The 20340-nt window shown below is 40.4% G+C and overlaps 1 protein-coding gene across 1 annotated transcript in view; it reads right to left on the bottom strand.

Annotated features, from left to right (window-relative positions):
- ZNHIT3 (zinc finger HIT-type containing 3) overlaps window positions 1-18889 on the bottom strand; it is a 48443-nt gene extending 29554 nt beyond the window's left edge. The window contains exons 1-4 of the mRNA XM_037808789.1: window positions 18760-18889; window positions 18593-18624; window positions 2638-2724; window positions 1503-1583 (exon numbers count right to left, since the gene is read on the bottom strand). Coding sequence (XP_037664717.1) covers window positions 1503-1583; window positions 2638-2724; window positions 18593-18624; window positions 18760-18845 — 286 coding nt within the window. The 5' untranslated portion in view covers window positions 18846-18889. The remainder of the gene's footprint in view (window positions 1-1502; window positions 1584-2637; window positions 2725-18592; window positions 18625-18759) is intronic.
- Between the last annotated feature and the right edge of the window lie 1451 nt (window positions 18890-20340).

Genomic DNA, 20340 nt, shown 5'->3' on the forward strand with positions numbered 1-20340 from the left:
ACGCACAGTTTAGACAACCCTTTTTAGGTTCTAAAGAATTGGGGTAGCTGGTGGTGGATACCTGAAACTATCAAACTACAACCCAGAACCCATGAATCTCGAAGACAGTTGTATAAAAATGTAGCTTATGAGGGGTGTCAATGGGATTGGGAAAGCCATAAGGACCACACTCCACTTTGTCTAGTTTATGGATGGATGAGTAGAAAAATAGGGGAAGGAAACAAACAGACAAAGGTACCCAGTGTTCTTTTTTACTTCAATTGCTCTTTTTCACTCTAATTATTATTCTTGTTATTTTTGTGTGTGTGCTAATGAAGGTGTCAGGGATTGATTTAGGTGATGAATGTACAACTATGTAATGGTACTGTAAACAATCGAAAGTACGATTTGTTTTGTATGACTGCGTGGTATGTGAATATATCTCAATAAAATGATGATTAAAAAAAAAAGTAAATTAAAAATAACAAGGAAGTAACCCATTAAACTTAACATCAGCTTCAAAAAAAAAAAAAAAAAAAAAAAAAACAACTAATGAACTGCTGACATAGGCTATAATATAGATGAACCTTGAAGACACCATGTCAAATGAAATAAGCCAGACACAGAAAGACAAATATTTTACGAGCCCACTGATATCAAACACTTAGAATATGCAAATTTATAAGTCAGCAATTAGAATCCAGATTACTATGTGCTGGGATAGGGATAGGGAATGGGGAAGTTAATGCTTAATTGGTATAGAGTTTCTGTTTGGGGTGATGGAAAAGTTTTGGTAATGGATGATGGTGATGGTAGCAGAACATTGTGAATGTAATTAACACCACTGAATTGTATATTTGAATGTAGTTTAAAAGGGAAATTTTAGGTTGTATTTATGTTACCAGAATAAAAATTTTAATAAACCATAGAACTGTATAACACAGTGAGCCATATGTACACTGTGAACCCTATGTACCCTATAGTAACACAGTATGGGACTATAATCAATAGCATAATTATAACAATACTGTTTCATCAGCTGTAACAAAGTTATCACATGAGTACAAAGTGTTAACCATAGGAAAAACTGCACGAGACAGGGCGGGTATATGGGAACTCTGTACTTAACTGCATGTTTGCTCCATAAACCAACCACTTCTCTAATTAAAAAAAGGTCAAGTTGTATTTTACTACATCCAAGGCACCATGGAAAACCACAAAGGTGCCTAATTCTGAGAGACAAAAGGTAAAGAAAAAGCTGAGGAAAGGAAACTTGAACCAAGCCTTGGAAGAGAAGCAGAATTTTCCAATCCACAGGCCAGCAGGAGGGTCCTGGGCAGAGGGAATGGTGCTGTAGGCAGGCTGGGAGCTTGCAAAAGCCCAGTGTGTGTCAGAACGGCGTGGCCAGAGAGCAGGCACTGTATGCCATGCTTAAGCATTCAATTAGTAACTTTCAAAAAATCATATTAGATTCAGAAATCTCAATGGTTGACAAAGGATAAACAAGCACAGCACAAACTTACCTAGATTCTTCAAATTCTGAAGGGAAACTCTATCCTCTTCTTCATCACTATTGAGAAAATCAGCTATAGATGAGTCGTCATCTAAGGAAAAATAACACAGTAAATTGCTTCTGACAAAAGCAAACCTAGACACTAGAGTTTAAAAACTACTCCAAAAGATAAAAAATGTTTGTGTACTCACACAGTGGTGACAGGCATATACAAGTAGGTATAGATAAAACAAATAAAAAAATCCTGTTCTTCCCTGGAATTTGAGACTATACTAACAGTCCTCTTTTAGGAATGGGAAAGAAAACAAAAACAAAATTGGTGATTTTAATTTAACAAATGCATCCTAGTATTCACACACTTTATGTGTGTCCCTGTGATCTTTGGACTTGAAACCTGATTTTCCAATTTTTATCTTCCCACCTTCCTTTGCACCACGGCTCCAGGCCTGTCATGGGCTAAAAACCTAGGCCCTCTGGAAACACTTGCCAAACAGAATCCTGTGCTTTCAGCATTTGCAGAAATTGCTGGCACTTCCCAAAACCAACCTGGAAGCCTCTCAAAGGGCAGAATTTGGGCACCCCTTTGCCCTCAATGTTGAAAACTTCCCTCATGGCACCAGGAGGTGGTGCTTTCAGAGCCTGGCATGGTGGAAGACACTCAGGAGGGATCAAAAAAAGGATGGATGGAAGGATGGATGGGATGACAGCCCAGCACCCCTGCCAGCTGTGAGGAGCCCCCCACAGAGCAAGGTGAGCTAGGCCACAGAGGAGACTCCTGCTGGACCCAGCTCAGGTGAACTGACAGCCACAGCCAGGCCCGAGGAGGCATGGGAAGCCTGGACTAGAAAAAGCTTCTGCCAGCAGGGCCCACCCCAGACCCCAAGCCTCTGCCATGTCGCTCCCCCCACTCCCATGGGCTCTCTGCCCCCATTTTTCTTCTGTACAATGCCTTCGGGCTGCTCAATCAATGCCACCCATTCCGATGTGGCCCCCTTCTGGCGCTCGGGCTAAGGAAGCTGCTTCTCCCTAATGAGGCTGATGGTTCCTGACTCCCTGCCTCAGCCCAAGTCTCCTCTTTTCTTTCTTTTCTTTCAATTATTCTATTTGAAACTTCTTTATAGATTTATTTAATCCAACCAACTCACCTTTGTTGTCCACAGGCGTTATAGTTCTTGCAGCAACAGCTGAACTTATTTTTTTCTTAACAAGGCAAGTTCTGGGGTTGCACTGCTCTGAAAGACAAACAAATCTCAGGCACACAGCACCTCCATTTCAGTGACAAGGCTGCACCTCCCCGCCAGGCAGCATCTAGCCTACCTATGGAGTGGGAAGGTGGGGTGGAGATAGATGTGAAGAAAGTGAGAGATCATAACAAGGGACAGCATAAGGAAAACCACAATCAGCCCTGAGCCTGGCAGAAGATCAAAGGATGCAGAGCTCACGCGCCCCAAGGGCCCAACCTCATCCCTCCTGTCCTACTTAACACAGGGCTTTCACCAGGATTAAGTGGCAAACTGACTCCAAACAATCTTCTCAGCAAGTTCAGACAAGAAATTTGCAATGTACAGTGTTTCACTGGGAATACACAGATGAAAAAGCCACCAGGCCATCCTTAGAGAGGTTTATTAGTCTTATGGGATAACATTAAGTAAGTAGACAACTCTATCACAAGTGACAGCAAGAGATACGGGTAAGTTAAAGGGTCTGGTATGTAAACTCAAAGAGGGTGAGGAGACAAGACCAAGTAGACTCTTGGGGGAGAAGGTTTTGCCAAGTAGGAAGAAAAGCATTCCCGGCAGAGGAAAAAGTCTATGACTGGTCCAGACCCCTGAAATAGGGTCAGGTACAGAGAGACGGTGGTGAAGAAATGCTAGCTGATTGGTAGGACAGGCCTGGACCGTGGCAGGGGCACAAGAGGAGCGAATGAGAGCAAGAGAATTTGCCATGGGCAGGAACTTCACCTCTTCCCAAGTCCAGTGGCTCTAAGCAAAGGCACTTTTAGTATTCAGGGTGGGACAGTCCTCGTAGAGCAGGACAATCTCACACACCACAGGATGTTTGCTTGGCCCCCAGCACCAATTACCAGTAGTATCACCAACCCCTCTTCAGCTGGACAACAAATGTCCCCTAGGGAGAGCAGTACCAGGTTAAGAACCACTGTCCTAAATGCTTGGGAGCCACAGAGAGTTTGTAACAGGGGAGTAAACTGCCCAAATCTGCATATCCAGAAAAATCACCAGGGCAGAAAGAGCACATGGTAATGAACTCCTGGGTGCCCTAGGGGTTCCTGGAGGGATCTCACAGGGCTGCAGTACAAGAAGGAAATGATCAGGACAGGACCCCACATTCCCAACCCCATTTCTAGCAGAGCAGTTCACTGCCTTCCTACCTTGAGCTGTAAGTTTTCTTTTGAAAATGCTCCAGAGTTATTAGGGGGAGAAAAGGAGAGGGTCTGAAGCCACTGCTGCAAAACAGACTGGAAAGGATGAACCTAGAGTCAAAACAACCAAGGAGGAACTTTAACACAAAAAACGGAGTATGAGGTCGTAAGGAAAGGGTCTTGAAGACAGAGAGGGGCCAGTCCAGAGAAAGACTTAAACATGGACTCAACGTGACTAGTAACCAACACGCTATGAGAACTGATGAAAGGGTCTAGGCAGGCAGGTGGTGATTTTAACAGCTGCCACTGAGTGAGCACCAGGCACTAAAGCACCCATGACATGGGAACTATTCATTACAGTTAGAGTTGAGAAAATTAAGTTTTCTTGTAATAAACTTATTCAAGGTCCTCAGCTAGTAAGTGGTAGAGGCAGACTTTGAAGCCAGGTCAAACTCCAAGGCAGTGTGATACAAGTAAGGAACAAAGGCGGAAAGAATGAAGGAGAGACAGATTTTTAGGGTTAGTTGTACCTGACCCCAAGAGACATTTGTCTTTAGGGCTCAAAAAGAGGCTGGATACCCCTACGTGGGATCAGACACCCAGGGAAGTGAATCTCCCTGGCAACGTGGAATATGACTCCCAGGGAGGAATGTAGACCTGGCACCGTGGGACGGAGAACATCTTCTTGACCAAAAGGGGGATGTGAAAGGAAATGAAATAAGCTTCAGTGGCAGAGAGATTCCAAAAGGAGCCGAGAGGTCACTCTGGTGGGCACTCTTATGCACACTTTAGACAACCCTTTTTAGGTTCTAAAGAATTGGGGTAGCTGGTGGTGGATACCTGAAACTATCAAACTACAACCCAGAACCCATGAATCTCGAAGACAGTTGTATAAAAATGTAGCTTATGAGGGGTGACAATGGGATTGGGAAAGCCATAAGGACCAAACACCACTTTGTCTAGTTTATGGATGGATGTGTAGAAAAGTAGGGGAAGGAAACAAACAGACAAAGGTACCCAGTGTTCTTTTTTACTTCAATTGCTCTTTTTCACTCTAATTATTATTCTTGTTATTTTTGTGTGTGTGCTAATGAAGGTGTCAGGGATTGATTTAGGTGATGAATGTACAACTATGTAATGGTACTGTAAACAATCGAAAGTACAATTTGTTTTGTATGACTGCGTGGTATGTGAATATATCTCAATAAAATGATGATTTAAAAAAAAAAAAAAAAAAAAAAAAAAAAAAAAAAAAAAAAAACCTGTGACGTTAAGGTCCAAGATTCTCTAAGCATCTTAACATCTACGTATCTGGATGATATTACTTTAGCTCTTGGTTGAAATGTATACAAGACAGTGATTAAAAACAGACTTTGGTTTTTATCCAAAGTTGAGAAAAGAAAAAGTAATCTAGAGTTTGCTTTGTTATCTTTTGCAACACTGCTTTGGAAGACATTGTCCATTTTGTTCAATGTTGTTTAAATAAAACATTCTGCTTTGAACTTCAAAAAAAAAAAAAAAAAAAAAAAAAGAGGCTGGATAATGGATATTAGTGACAGCAACTCAATATTGTGAATGTAATTAATACTACTGAATTGTACACTTTAAAGTTTTAAAATGGAAATGTTTAAGTGGTATATATGTTCCTACAATAAAAAGTTACAAGAAGAGGTTGGAGCCCCATACATAGGTATCACATACACACACAGAAGTCATAGAAGTGAAAAAGACCACCGAGGAATAAGGTCAAAGACAGAATCCCAAGAATGAGTTAGTAAGCAAGCAAAGGAAGAGAATCCAGCAAAAGCTTCTGAGAAACAACATTTAGAAATGGAGGTGAGAATCCCAGAGAGCCACAGAGAGGAGACTATCAGAAAGAAAGAAGTCAAGCACACAGATACTTACAGAATCAAAAAGGGAGGGTGACAAAGTATCCAACAAGGACCAAGATGGCAGCATAAGACATTTCAAGGCACTGGTCCCCACAGAATCTTTGAACAACTAGCAAAAACTGGCAGATTCATCTTCCTCAGAATTCCAGAAAATAGGAATTAAAGGGCTGAAGTAATAGCCAGTGCTAAATGAAGAAAATGCAGCTTTAAAAACAGTAGGAAACAAGACTGAACACTTTGGTACTTCAAACGACTTTGTCAAAAGGATGAAAATGTAGCCAACTCAATGGGAGAGAATATGTGGTAACCATATATTTGATAAGTGTTTGCTATTCAGTATACATAAAGAAATCCTACAACTCAAAAATAAAAGGGCAAACAACCAATTATAAAACAGGCAAAAGATATGAATAGACATTTATCCAAAGAGGAAATACAAATGGCTAAAAACACATTAAAAGATGCTCATCTTCATTAGCTATTAGGAAATGCAAATCAAAATCATCTCACACCTATAAGAATGGCTGCTATTAAACAAACATGAAACTACAAGTGTTGGAGAGGATGTGGAGAAACAGGAATACTTATTCACTGCTGGTAGGAGTGTAAAATGGTACAGCCGCTGTGGAAGGCAGTTTGACAGTTCCCCAGAAAACTAAATCTTGAGTTGCTGTGCCGGTTTGAGAGTATTGTGTCCCCCAAATTGCCATTATCTTTGTGGTCTTGTGTGGGGCAGAAGTTTTGGTGATGGTTGGATTTGCTTGGAATGTGCCCCACCCAGCCGTGGGCAATGATTCTGATGAGATGTTCTCATGGAGGCATGGCCACGCCCATTTGGGGTGGGCCCTTATCGGTGGAGCTATATAAATGAGCTGACTCAGGGGGAAGAAAGAGAGTGCAGCTGGGAGTGATGTTTTGAAGAGAAGCAAGCTTGCTAGAAAGGAACGTCCTGGGAGAAAGCCGTTTTGAGGCCGGAGCTTTGGAGCAGATGCCAGCTGCCTTCCTAGCTAACAGAGGTTTTCCGGAGGCCATTGGCCATCCTCCGGTGAAGGTGCCTGGTTGCTGATGTGTTGCCTTGGACGCTTTGTGGCCTTAAGACTGTAACTGTGTAGCGAAATAAACCCCCATTTTATAAAAGCCTATCCATCTCTGGTGTTTTGCATTCTGCAGCATTAGCAAACTAGGACAGTTGCCATATAACCCAGCAATTCCACTACTCAGTATATACCCAGAAGATCTGAAAGCAGGGACAGACATTTGCACATCAATGTTCATAGTGGCACTGTTCACAATTGCCAAAAGATGGAAACAATCCAAATGCACATCAACAGATGGATGGATAAACCAAACTTTGTATATACATATGATGGAATATTATGCAGCAGTAAGAAGAAATGAGGTCCTGAAGCATGCGACAATATGAATGAATCTTGAGGACATAATGCTGAGTGGAATAAGTCAGACATAAAAAGACAGATTATGTATGCTTTCACTAATATAAACTAGAATATGTACACTCATAATCATAAAATGTAGAATATAGGTCTAGAAATAGAAGCTAGAGAAGGGAGAATGGTTAACACGGTATGTTCAGAATATATAACGAGATTGAACTTAAAATGCTGGGAAACAGATATGGGGTGAGGGTGGCTCGTTAATGGGAATATAAGGAATAGTGCCATATTGTAGGTAACTTTGGTTGAAAGGGGTTGTTTAGAGTCAAGTATGTAACTGATTAACACCACAAATTTAAATAAGGATTGCATGAACTGATATAAACGTACAACACCGATACAAATAATTAATAATAAAGTGATATGTGGGGGGAAATAACTACTGCAAACTACAAACTACAGTTAACAGTACAATCTATACACTAGTAATGAACAATGAGAAAAGGAAATGAAGAAAAAATTCCATTTATAATAACAACCAAAATAATCTATTATCTAGGAATAAATTTACCCAAGGATTTAAAGGACTTATACAGAGAACTTATACATAGTTATACATCATTAACTACAAAAAAATGATAAGAGAAATAAAAGAAGACCTAAAATAATGCAAGGATATTCCACATTTGTAGATTGGAAGACTATATCATTAAGAAGTCAAATCTACACAAATCTCATTCAAAATACCAACAGCACTCTTTGTAGAAAACAAATTTATATATATGGAGCAGTGAAGTGCCCTGAATAGCCAAAACCATTGTGAAAAATAAGAACGACAGTTCAAGACTCATACCTCCCAATTTTAAAACTTATTACAAAGCTACAGTAATCAAAATAGCATGGTGTTCTGGAAGACAGTGTGGAGGTTCCTCAGGAAGCTAAATATAGATTTGCCTTATGACCCAGCTATTCCATTGCTAGGTATATACTCAGAGGAACTGAAACTTAAGGCACAAACAGACATTTGTAAACCAATGTTTACTGCAGCATTATTCACAATTGCCAAGAGATGGAAACAGCCCAAATGTCCATCAACGGAGGAGTGGATAAACAAACTGTGGTATATACACATAATGGAATATTACGCAGCTGTAAGACAGAACAAAGACATGGATCATACAATAATGTGGATGAACCTTGAGGACATTATGTTGAGTGAAGTTAGCCAGAAACAAAAGGACAGATTCTGTATGGTCTCACTAATATGAACAGACATTAACGAACAAACTTTAGGAGTTAAAAGCTGACAACACAGGTGACCAGGAAATAGAAGGAGGGTAGCAATCAGGCATTTGATGCTGAAAGACTACAGAATGTTTAGCAGGATTGATTGTATAGATCCAGAGATAGATAGCATTACACCGTGTGATAGTAGCACAGTATTGTAAGTACACCAAAGACGTCTGTGAGTAAAGCTGAAAGAGGTGGGATAGGAGAATGTATGACACCAGAGGTAAGATAGATGATAAAGACTGGGTCTGTATAACTTGGCAAAAACTGGAATGGCCAATGACTGTTACTAAATATACAAATATAAAAATGTTTTTGCATGTGGGAGAGCAAATGAATCTCAACCATGTAGAGTGTTGAAAAGGGAAGGTATTTGGGAAAAAACATAATCAAAGCAAACTGGAGTCTATGGTCAACAGTAACATTGTAATATACCTCCATTAAATGTAACAAAGGCAATATGCCAATGCTAAGTGTATATGAGAGGGGGATATAGGGGAGGAATATGGGATTCTTGGTAGTGGTGTTATTTTCCGTTCTTACTTTTATATTGTATTTTATGACATGTTATTTTTCTTTTTATCATCTTTTTTTATTATTGCTAAAACAAACAATTTTTCTTGTAGTAATCAATATGTTCAAGTGCTGATTGTGGTGATAAATGTACAACTTTATGATGATACCACGAACAACTGATTGTACTCTGTGGATAAATGTATGGTATATGAATATAACTTTATAAAATTGCAGGAAAAATATATATAGGAGTAAAAGTGCTGGCAAAAACATGGTGACAGGGATGTACCTATCGACTGTTGACGAGCAGGTAGAATGCTGTAGCCTTTCTGAAGGTCACTGTGGTGGTTCCACAAAAAGTTAAGTATGTGGGGACCATAAGGTCCTGCAACCCCATTATGGGGTATGTCATTTGAAGATCTGAAAGCAGAGACATGAATGAACATTTGCAAACTGGTGTTCATGGAGTCAGTAATCATGATTTGCAAAGGGTGGAAGCGACCTAAGGGTCCACAGACTGAGGAACAGAATGGTGAACTGTGGCGTATGCATACAATGAAATACTGAGCAACTATGAGAAGGAGTGAAGCTGTGAGACACACAACAAGGTGAATGGATCCTGTACACAGTATTTGAGTGAAGTACGCCAGAAATAAAGGCAAACACTATAATGCCTCACCGATATGGACTAACTACAATGTGTGAACTCAGAATTTGAATCTTAGAACATAGCATAACATGGAAATGATCATTGTAATGGTCCCCAGATTGTAAGCTGTTATAGCAGTCAACTCTATTCCTGAATTGTAATGCCTATCTTTAAACTTTGAGATGCTGATCCCTTAGTGTATAACCTGATTGGTCTCTGGAACAATGCGTAACTCTGAGACACCTGAAACTCTGAGCTAGAGCTCAGCAGATATGAATGTCGGTATTAGCGCATACAGCAACTTTAAAAAAAAAAAGCTGAAAAAGAGCCCAGACTTCAATTGGTGATATGAATGAAGCAGATCTGGTTAAGACTAGGGCAAACTGGGCCAAAGGGTAAAGGTCAAAACTGACTGTGTTTTAAAACTTCAACTTCCATGTGAGACCAAGAGAAGAGATGTCTATTTGGTGCAGGATCTATATTTTCTAAACAATATAACTCTACAGTCAGTTTGTTCAAACACCACAATTACATGGAACTTGGAATACGAAGTGAGATACGGTAGGTTAGTATAGATTAGAGTGAAATAGTGATACATCCCAAAGTATTTTGGGCAGAGAATAAAAAATATATTTACAGCCCCCTCTCCCCACCCCCACCCCCCCGAGGAGCTGGGGGAAGGTGCAGAAGTGTTGGACTTCCTCACCTGGACTGGTGTTGATGTTGTCACAAACATTGGGACTGGTGGTTTGATGTGCTGAGCCCTCTGTCGTGGGACTTGCCCTTATGAAGCTCATTACTGCAAAGGAGAGGCTAAACTTGCATATAATTGTGCCTAAGAGTCTCCCCCTGAGTACCTCTTTGTTGCTCAGATGTGCCCTCTCTCTCTCTCTAACTGAGCCACCTTGGCAGGTGAACTCACTGCCCTCCCCCACTATGTAGGACCCAACTCCCAGGAGTGTAAATCTCCCTGGCAACGCAGGATATGACTCCCAGGGATGAATCTGGACCCAGCATCATGGGATTGAGAATATATTCTTGACCAAAAGGGGGATGCAAAATGAGACAAAATAATTTCAGTGGCTGAGAGATTTCAAATGGAGTCGAGAGGTCACTCTGGTGGACATTCTTAAGCACTATTATAGATAACACTTCTTAGGTTTTAATGTATTGGAACAGCTAGAAGTAAATACCTGAAACTACCAAACTCCAATCTAGCAGTCTGGACTCCTGAAGATGACTGTATAATAATGTAGATTACAAGGGGTGACACTGTGATTGTGAAAAGCTTGTGGATCACACTCCCTTTATCTAGTGTATGGATGGATGAGTAGAAAAATGGGGACAAAAACTAAATGACAAATAGGGTGGGATGGGAGGGATGGTTTGGGTGTTCTTTTTTTTCTTCTATTTTTTATTCTTATTAATTCTTTCTGATGTAAGGAAAATGTTCAGAAATAGATTGTGGTGATGAATGCATAACTATATGATCGTACTGTGAACAGTTGACTGTATACCATGGATGACTGTATGGTATGTGAATATATTTCCATAAAACTGAATTTAAAAAAAATAGCATAGTATTGGCACAAAGACAGAAATATAGACCAATAGAGCCCAACTAAGAGTTCAGAAAAAAAAAAATAACATCTATGGCCAACTGACTTTTGATAAGGATCCCCAAGTCCACTCAATGGGAAAGGAACAGTCTCTTCAACAAATGGTGCTGGGAGAAGTGGATTTCCATTTGCAAAAGAATAAAGATGGACCCCCATCTCACATTACATACAAAAATGAACTCAAAATAGATCAAAGACCTAAACACATAAGAACCAAAACTATAAAACTCCTAGAAGAAAACATAGGGAACCATCATCAGGACCTTGTATTAGGCGATGATTTTCTAGACTTCACACCAAAAGCATGAGCAACAAAAGAAGAAGAGATAAATGGGAATTCATCAAAACTTAAAACTTTTGTGAATCAAAGGACTTCTTCATACAAGTAAAACAACTTACAGAATGTGAGAAAACATTTGGAAATGGCATATCCAATAAAGGCTTAATATCCGGAATACATAAAGAAATCCTACAACTCAACAACAAAAAGACAAACACCCAATTCGAAAATGGGCAAAAGATTTGACTAGACCTCTCTCCAAAGAAGATACACAAATGGACAAAAAGCACATGAAAAGATGCCCAATATCATTAGCCATTAGGGAAATGCAAATAAAACCAAGAGATACCATCTTATACCTACTAGAGTGGCTACTATTAAAAAAAAACAAACAAAGGACTGATCCAAGATGGCTGATGATGAATAGGCTGGGCTCACCTCTCTCCCAGAAAAACAATTGGGGAATGGGCAGAAACTGCCCAATCGTTCTGGGGCTCTGGAGAACAGAGGAGTGCTATGCAACACCCAGGAAAGTGCCAGCAAAGCTGCAGTGAGAGATCATGTGTGATCAGGTCCAGCTCCTGGCGTCCATCCCCGACTCTAAGGACAGAAAACTTCAGGGTCTCCAGTCCCTGTGCGGGGAGAGTGTAGCTGTGGACTGAAAGGGCAGCAGAGGTCCACTCTCCCAAGAACAGAGCAGGGCACAGTCTAGCACTGTTTCAGCCTTTGGCCAGCGAATTTGGACTGCTGGGACCTGCGGTTTCAACCCACCCAGCATGGCCCAGCTACCCCATTCTCTGGAGCCGACAGCTAAGAACAGACTGCCTTCTGAGGTCTGAAGGGAACAGGTTGTTGAAGTACGCCATCTGCTGGCAAGTGAGGAAAATGCACCTCTGGGAAGATGTCTAAAAGGATTTTGACCCAAGAGGGCCACATGCGGGGCAGGCCAAGAAAGCGCACCCTTGGGGAAAAGAATTAAAGTTTTTTTGGCGTCTTTACCTGACCCTCTCTCCAGTGCCCTGTGGAACTGGTGCGTGCCCCCTTCGTGGGTCCTTGGCCCAGTCCTGGTTGGGTAATACTGACGACCCAAGTATCAAAGAAGAGCATTAACACAAAGTCAATCAACAACAAAAGCTATGACATGCAAGAGAATCCTTACCTTCAGAGTAAACTCACCAAAATGAAGATATGACATATGAAAGCCAAAAGATAAGATGGTTAAAGTACTGCCGTTACAGTAATAATATTGACTGTTAGATGATTAAACTCCCCCATCAAAATCAGACTGGCAGAATGGATAAAAAATATATAAGCCCTCTATATGCTGTCTATAAGAGACTCACCTCAGACCTAAGGATACAAATAGGTTGAAAGTGAAAGGCTGGAAAAAGATATTCAATGCAAACAGTATCCAAAAAAAAGCTGGGGTAACTACACTAGTATCAGACAAAACAGAATTCAAATGTGAAGCTGTTATAACAGACAGCAAAGACATTATATATTAATAAAAGGAGCAATATACCAATAAGAAATAATAATTATAAATATTTATGCACTTAACCACAGTGCTCCAAAGCACATGAGGCAAATACTAGCAAAACTGAAGGGAGAAATAGACTTATTTACAATAACAACTGGAGACTTCAATACACCACTCACATCAACAATGAGAACATCTAGACAGAGGAACAATGAGGAAACAGAGAACTGGAATAATTTGATAAATGAACTAGACCTAGATACAATACAATGCACCCCAAGTCATCGAGATATACATTCTTCTCAAGTGCTCATGGATTATTCTCTAGGACAGACTGTATGTTGGATCACAAAATAGGTCTTAATAGACTTAAAAAGATCGAAATTAAACACAAGGCACTTTCTCTAATCATAATGGAGTGAAGCTGGAAATCAATAACAAGTGGAGGACTGGAAAATGCACAAATATATGGAGATTAAATAACATGGTATTAACAATCAGTGGATCAAAGAAGAAATTGCAAGAGAAATCAGTAAATATCTCAAGAGGAATGAAAATGAAAACACATCATACCAAAACTTACGGGATGCACCAAAGGCAGTGCTGAAAGGTAAATGTATAGCCCTAAAAACCTGCATTAAAAAGGAAGAGCTAAAATCGAAGACCTAACTACACATCTGAAGGAACTAGAAAAAGAACAGCAAACTAATCTCAAAGCAAGCAGAAAGAAATAACGAAGATCAGAGCAGAAATAAATGAAATTGAGACCAAAAGAAAAGCAATAATCAACAAAAGCAAAAGTTTTTTTCTTTGAGAAGAACAAAATTGACAAGCCCTTAGATAGACAGACCAAAAAAAAAAGAGAGAGAGAGAGAGAAGATGCAAATAAAATCAGAAATGAGAGGGTGCACATTACTACCGACCACAAAGAAATAAAAAAGATTTAAGAGGATACTATGAACAACTGTACGTAAACAAGCTAGACAACTTAGATGAAATGGACAATTTCAAGAAACACACGAACAACACACACAGACTCAAGAAGAAATAGAAGACCTCAACAAATCAATCGTAAGTAAAGACATTACCTCTCAATGAAGAAAAGCCTAGTACCGGATGGCTTCACAGGTGAATTCTACCAATCATTTCAAGAAGAATTAATACTAATCCCACGCAAACTCTTCCAGAAAGTTGAATAGGAGGGAATGCTCATTCTATGATGCCAACATCACCCTAATAACCCAAATCAGATAATGATAGTACAAGAAAGTAAAATTATAGACTAATCTCTTTAATGAATATAGAAGCAAAAATCCTCAACAAAATACTTGCAAATAGAATCCAACAGCACATTAAAAGAATTATACACCATGATCAAGTGGGTTTTATCCCAGGTATGCAAGGGTGGTTCAACACAAGAAAACCAATTAATGTAACACACCATACTAACAAATCGAAGAACCACATGATCATCTCAATTGACACAAAAAGGCATTTGACAAAATCTAGCATCCTTTCTTGATAAAAACACTTCAAAAGATAAGAATAAAAGGAAACTTCTTCAGCATGATAAAGGGCATATATAAAAACCCACAGCTAATATCACACTCAATGGTGAAAAAAAGCTTTTCCATTGAGATCAGGAACTGTCACCACTGTTATTCAACATTATGTTAGAAGTTCTAGCAAAAGTACATAAATAAATAAAAAGCATAAAATTCAGAAAGGAATAAGTAAAACTTTCACTTTTTGCAGATGATATGATCCTATAACTAGAAAGTCCTAAAAACTCTATAACAAAGCTATAAACCTAGTAGGTTCAGCAAAGTGGTAGGATACAAGATGAACAAACAAAAATCAGAAATGTTTCTGTACACTAGTAAAGAGCTATCTGAGAAGGAAATCAGGAAAAAAATTCCATTTACAATAGCACCTAAAAGAATCAAATACCTAGGAATAAACATAACCAAGGATGTAAAGGACCTGTATTCAGAAAACTACAAAGCATTACTAAAAGAAATCGAAGAAGACCTCCATAAATGGAAAGCCATTCTGTGTTCATGGACTGAAAGACTAAATATTGTTAAGATGTCAATTCTACCCAAATTGATTTACAATTTCAACACAACCCCAATAAAAATTCCAACAGCCTACTTTGCAGAACTGGAAAAGCCAATTACCAAATTTATTTGGAAAGGTAAGGGGCCCCCAATAGCCAAAAACATCTTGATAAAGAAAAAGAAAGTTAAAGAACTCACATTTCCTGACTTTAAACTCTATTACAAAGCTACAGTGATAAAAATAGCATGGTACTGGCATAAAGATAGCCACATATGACTAACGGAATAGAGTCTCAAGAGTTCAGAAACAGACCCTCACCATCTATGGTCAATCAATTTTTGACAAGACTGTCAAATCCACCCAACTGGAACAGAGCAGTCTCTTGAACAAAAGGCAAGAGAACTGTATATCCATATCCAAAAGAGGACCCCTATCTCACACCTTATACAAAAATTCACTCAAAATGGATCAAAAACCTAAATATAAAAGCCAAAACCATCAAACCCCCAGAAGAAAATGTAGGGAAGCATCTTCAAGATTTGTGGTAAGAGGTGGGTTTCTCAGACCTTACACCCAAAGCATGAGCAATGAAAAAAAAAAAAAGACAGATGGGACTGCCACAAAACTGAATAGTTTGGTGCTTCAAAGGACTTTGTCATGAGGGTGAAAAGACAGCCCACTCAATGGGAGAAAATATTTGGGAGCCACCTATCCAATAACTGTTTAATATCCAGGATATATAAAGAAATCCTACAACTCAATGATAAGATAAACAACCCAATTTAAAAATGGGCAAAAGATATGAATAGACATTCTTCCAAAGAGGATATACAAATGGCTAAAAAGCACATGAAAAGATATTCAACATCACTAGCTATTAGGGAAATGCAAATCAAAACTACAATGTGATATCGTTTCATACCTACTAGAACGACCACTATTTAAATTAAAAAAAAAAAAAAACAGAAAACTGAAGTGCTGAAGAGGACATGGAGAAATAGAAACACTTATTTACTATTGGTAGGAATGTAGAATGATGCATTTGCTGTGGAAGACAGTTCAGTGGTTTCTCAGGAAGCTAAGTACAGAACTGCCATATGATCCGGCAATCCCACTACCAGGTATATACTCAAAACTGAAAGTTGGGACACAAACAGACATGTGAACACCAACGTTCACAGCAGATTATTCAGTTGCCAAAAGATGGAAGCAACCCAGGTGTCCAACAACACATAAATGGATAAACAAAATGTGGTATACACATACGATGGAGTATTATTCAGTTGTAAAAAGAAATGAAGTCATGGTGCATGTGACTACATGGAGGAACCTGAGGACATTGTTGAAGTGAAGTTAAGTCAGACACAAAAAGATACTGTATGACCTCACTAATATGAACTAAATATAACTAGCAAACTCATGGTATTAAGATCTAGAACACAGGTTACCAGAGGATAGAATGAGGACAGAGAATGGAGAGCTGTGCTTAACTTGTGCAGAATATGTAGTAAGAATGATTATGAATATTTGGAAATGGATAGAGGCAATGGTAGCACAATACAGTGAGTGCAATTAACAGCAATGACATGTGGGTGCAATTGTGATTGAAAGGGAAAGTTTAGGATCATATATGTCACTAGACAGAAAGCCAGAAGATGAAACATGGGACTGTATAATAGTGAACCCTCTTGTGGGTGAAAATGTCCTAGAATTGATTGTGGTGATGAATGCATAACTGTTTTTGTACTGACTATATACTTTAGATGTCCATCAACTGATGAATGCATAAAGAAAATGTGTCATATACACACAATGAAACATTACTCAGCTATAAAAAGAAACAAAGTTCTGATATATGTGACCACATTGATGAACCCTGAAGAAAACATGTCAAATGAAACAAGCCAGACACAAAAGGACAAATATCTTACGGGCTCAATGACTAAATAATTAGAATAAGCAAATTCATAGTCAGAAACTAGAAAACAGGTTACCAAGAGCCAGGGTGGGGGTTAATGTTTACTTGGTACAGTTTCTGTTTGGGGTGTTGGAAAAGTTTTGGTAATGGATGGTGGTGATGGTAGCACAACATTGTGATCTAATTAACAACATTGGATTATATATTTGAATGTGGTTAAAAGGGGAAATTTTAGGTTGTATGCATGTTACTAGAATAAAAAAATTTTAAAAAAACCATAGGCCTATTCAACAAAAGGTGAACCTTAATGTAAACTACAGACTACAGTTAACAGTTTAGTTATACTATGGTTTCATTACTTGTAACAAAGTTTCCCCACAATGCAAAGGGTTAATAATAGGGAAAACTGTTGGGGGAGGTATATGGGAACACTACTTTATGCATGATTTTTCTGTAAATAAATAATTTACCTAACTTTTTAAAGATGTTTCCAACAGATGTAGGTGTTAGAAAGTCTTAGTAAAATAATTATTGATGAAATATGTTTAAATGTAACACTGCCTGTAGTAGCAACAAAAACAAAACAACTGAAATGTCTACCAAGAGGGGTCTGGTCATATAAATGATGGTTTCATTAACCATATAATGGAATAACATGCAGTCCTTTAAATGACGTAGAACTATATGCACTGATTTTTTTTTTGCACTGATTTTTATAAGTACCCAACATATACTATATAAAATCCAATAAGAATATTGACTAGTACAATCTCACTGATGAGATTTTGAGATTAAAAAACTTCTATAAATTGATACAATGGAAATAATCTAAAAGAATCTGTCAAACTTTACGTTGCAATTTTTATTAAATGGTATTATTGCCTAAACTACTTGGGCTTTTTAAAAATAAAATGTAGAATTTATTTTATCTTCAAAAATATATAAAACATTAAAACGTAAAAAACCACCTAAACTGGAAAGCAGTAACTGAATTAGTTTTATGTTACTTTCACACAGAAATTTAAGTTTTTAAAGATTTGTTGGCCTATATACAATCACGTACCTGTGAATGCATATACACAAGTAAACATTTACTTTTCAACCGTACAAAACTGTGCTCATATCATACATGTAACTTGTTTTTTTTCTCTTGATAGGCCAAGGATTTCTTTCCTTGTCACTGTTAACAGTTCTATCTCGTTTCTAACAAGACCACTTAAAGAAAATTTTCTTGGTAATCTCAAACAGCGCAGTTTCTGCCAAACGGTGAGGGTCTGCGCCACCTAGGTCAGAACTTAAGATGAAGAAACAGCTAGGGCGGACTTTTTCAGCAAAAGCATCCCCTGCGTTTAGAGGCAAAGGTGAAAAGCCCGCAGACAAGAAGAGGTCCAAGACGCCAGAGACGAAGCCCGAGGGAGCAGGTTCCCGCGCAGACCGAGGAGAGGGAGCCCCGCGATAAGAAAGGCTGGGGAGGGTTTAGTGGCCCGTACGGGATCAGGCGCTGGGAGACCCGGAGGGAGCGGAGCTTGAGGGTTCGCGTCGCCGAGAAGGCGCAGGGCGTGGGGCTGACCCGTGCGAGGAGGGGCCGAAGGCTGAGATGGGGGCACCCGGCCTTCCTTACCTTTGTGCTTCCGGAAGCAGGCCACGGAGCAGCTGTAACAACAGAGACCCCAGGCCGCGTCAGCTCCCAGTACACGCAGACGCTCCCGCAACTCTCCAGCCCCCGCCCCAGCTCTCCGCCCTGATCAAACACTCGCGTCCTCCAAGCCCACGACCTCCCGCACTCACTAAGGCACGCGACAGGCCGGGCAGCGGTATTTGGGCTTCTCCAAGCAGATCACGCAGACGCTCGTGCTACAATTGAGCGACGCCATGTTCTCAAAGACCACCTGCTCCAACCCCCGAGCGCACCCTTGTGACGCCACAGGTCCCACGTGCATGTCTTTTTCCTTATTACTTAAACCAGGACCAATCAGCGTTCAGCACTTACTGGCAGACAAGAGCAATCGATTGATTCCGCTCATTGTTCAGCCCTGAAAAGTAAAGCGCCGATGCACTCGATGAACACCTAGACACGACGCTAGAGGCTTAACCCTAATTGGGTCACATGGCCGACGAACTCGCTGCGTAACCCTGCCCCTGTCTTTACGCAGCTGTGTGACTTGGAGGAAATCACTGCCACTCTCCAGATCTATTGCCCCGCATGTAAACAGCATACGTGGGATTAAACGGTCTCTAAGGTTCCGTCGCGTTCGGACTTCCCGAATCTCCTGAGCGCATTGGGCTGTCCCCACCCATCTCATTTGCTTACCTCTTGCTCATTAGAAGTCCGGACACAGGCCAAAGTAGAATCGGCTATATCAGGCAGCACACAAGAACCCTTCTGTCCCAGGCATTTTTCGCAGAGGAAAGGAAGGCGACAGTCGTCTGCTGACAAATGTTTACTAAGCTCCTGCTGTGATCCCAGCACTATCCACGCGCTGGTGACCCCAGAGATTAGTAGACACGGTCTCTACCCTCTAGAAGGTCAAGGAGGAGGCAGGACCGAGAGGCCAGACTGCACATGCACGACCCTCAGAGAGAAATAAATTTTGCACTCTGGGCCTCATTCGTCTCACCCTAGTCCTGGCCCTGGGTGGAGGAGGTTGACCAGAAAGTAGAAAAGCGACCTCTGGTTCGAAGGCGTGGCTCCCGGGCAGATGAGTCCGAATAGTTGGACTGCGGAGGGCCTTGAATGTCACTTCAGGCTTTAGGTATTAGAGTTACAGCTCTGCTGCCTGCCCTGTGGGCCATGCTTGGGTAGGGGGTGAACAACTATGCCTCCATTGGCGTCGGCCGACGCCCCGAGGGCACTGTCCAGTCCTCGGTGCTGAAGCGACCCGGCCCCCTCTGGCTGCTACCAGCAGCTGTCCCTGCCTGCAGCCTCCGCTCAAAACCCAGCCCAGTCTAGGAGATGTACCCACACTGACCCAATAACCCGCAGAGATCTTTGTATTCCTAAACAGTTCTGACTACCGCTGGTTTGAACAGGAAGCATTCTGGGAGGTCCAAGTTTACCTGGAAGACACAGGGAAGGTCAATGACTTGCCAGGACACTTGAATTCTATGCCCTGTCTGGCACTGATGGAAATTCTCCCACTATGGACATCGCCACTTTCCACTCCAAACTTGTCCTGTGAGGTGTATGGAGACTGAAACCAAGGAGAATCCCCACAATTTTCAGGTACTCAGCCCCCATCCTCTGCATCCGAACCACACTGACTCTCCTACCTGTGAGTGAGGAGAAAGGGTATCTCCAGCAAAAAAGAGAAAATTCCTGGAATTCTTGCCTTGCACATTCCATGTAGGGAAGATGCCCCTTCCTCTACT

The sequence above is a fragment of the Choloepus didactylus genome, chromosome 18, assembly GCF_015220235.1.
Source record: "Choloepus didactylus isolate mChoDid1 chromosome 18, mChoDid1.pri, whole genome shotgun sequence".
NCBI lineage: Eukaryota > Metazoa > Chordata > Mammalia > Pilosa > Megalonychidae > Choloepus > Choloepus didactylus.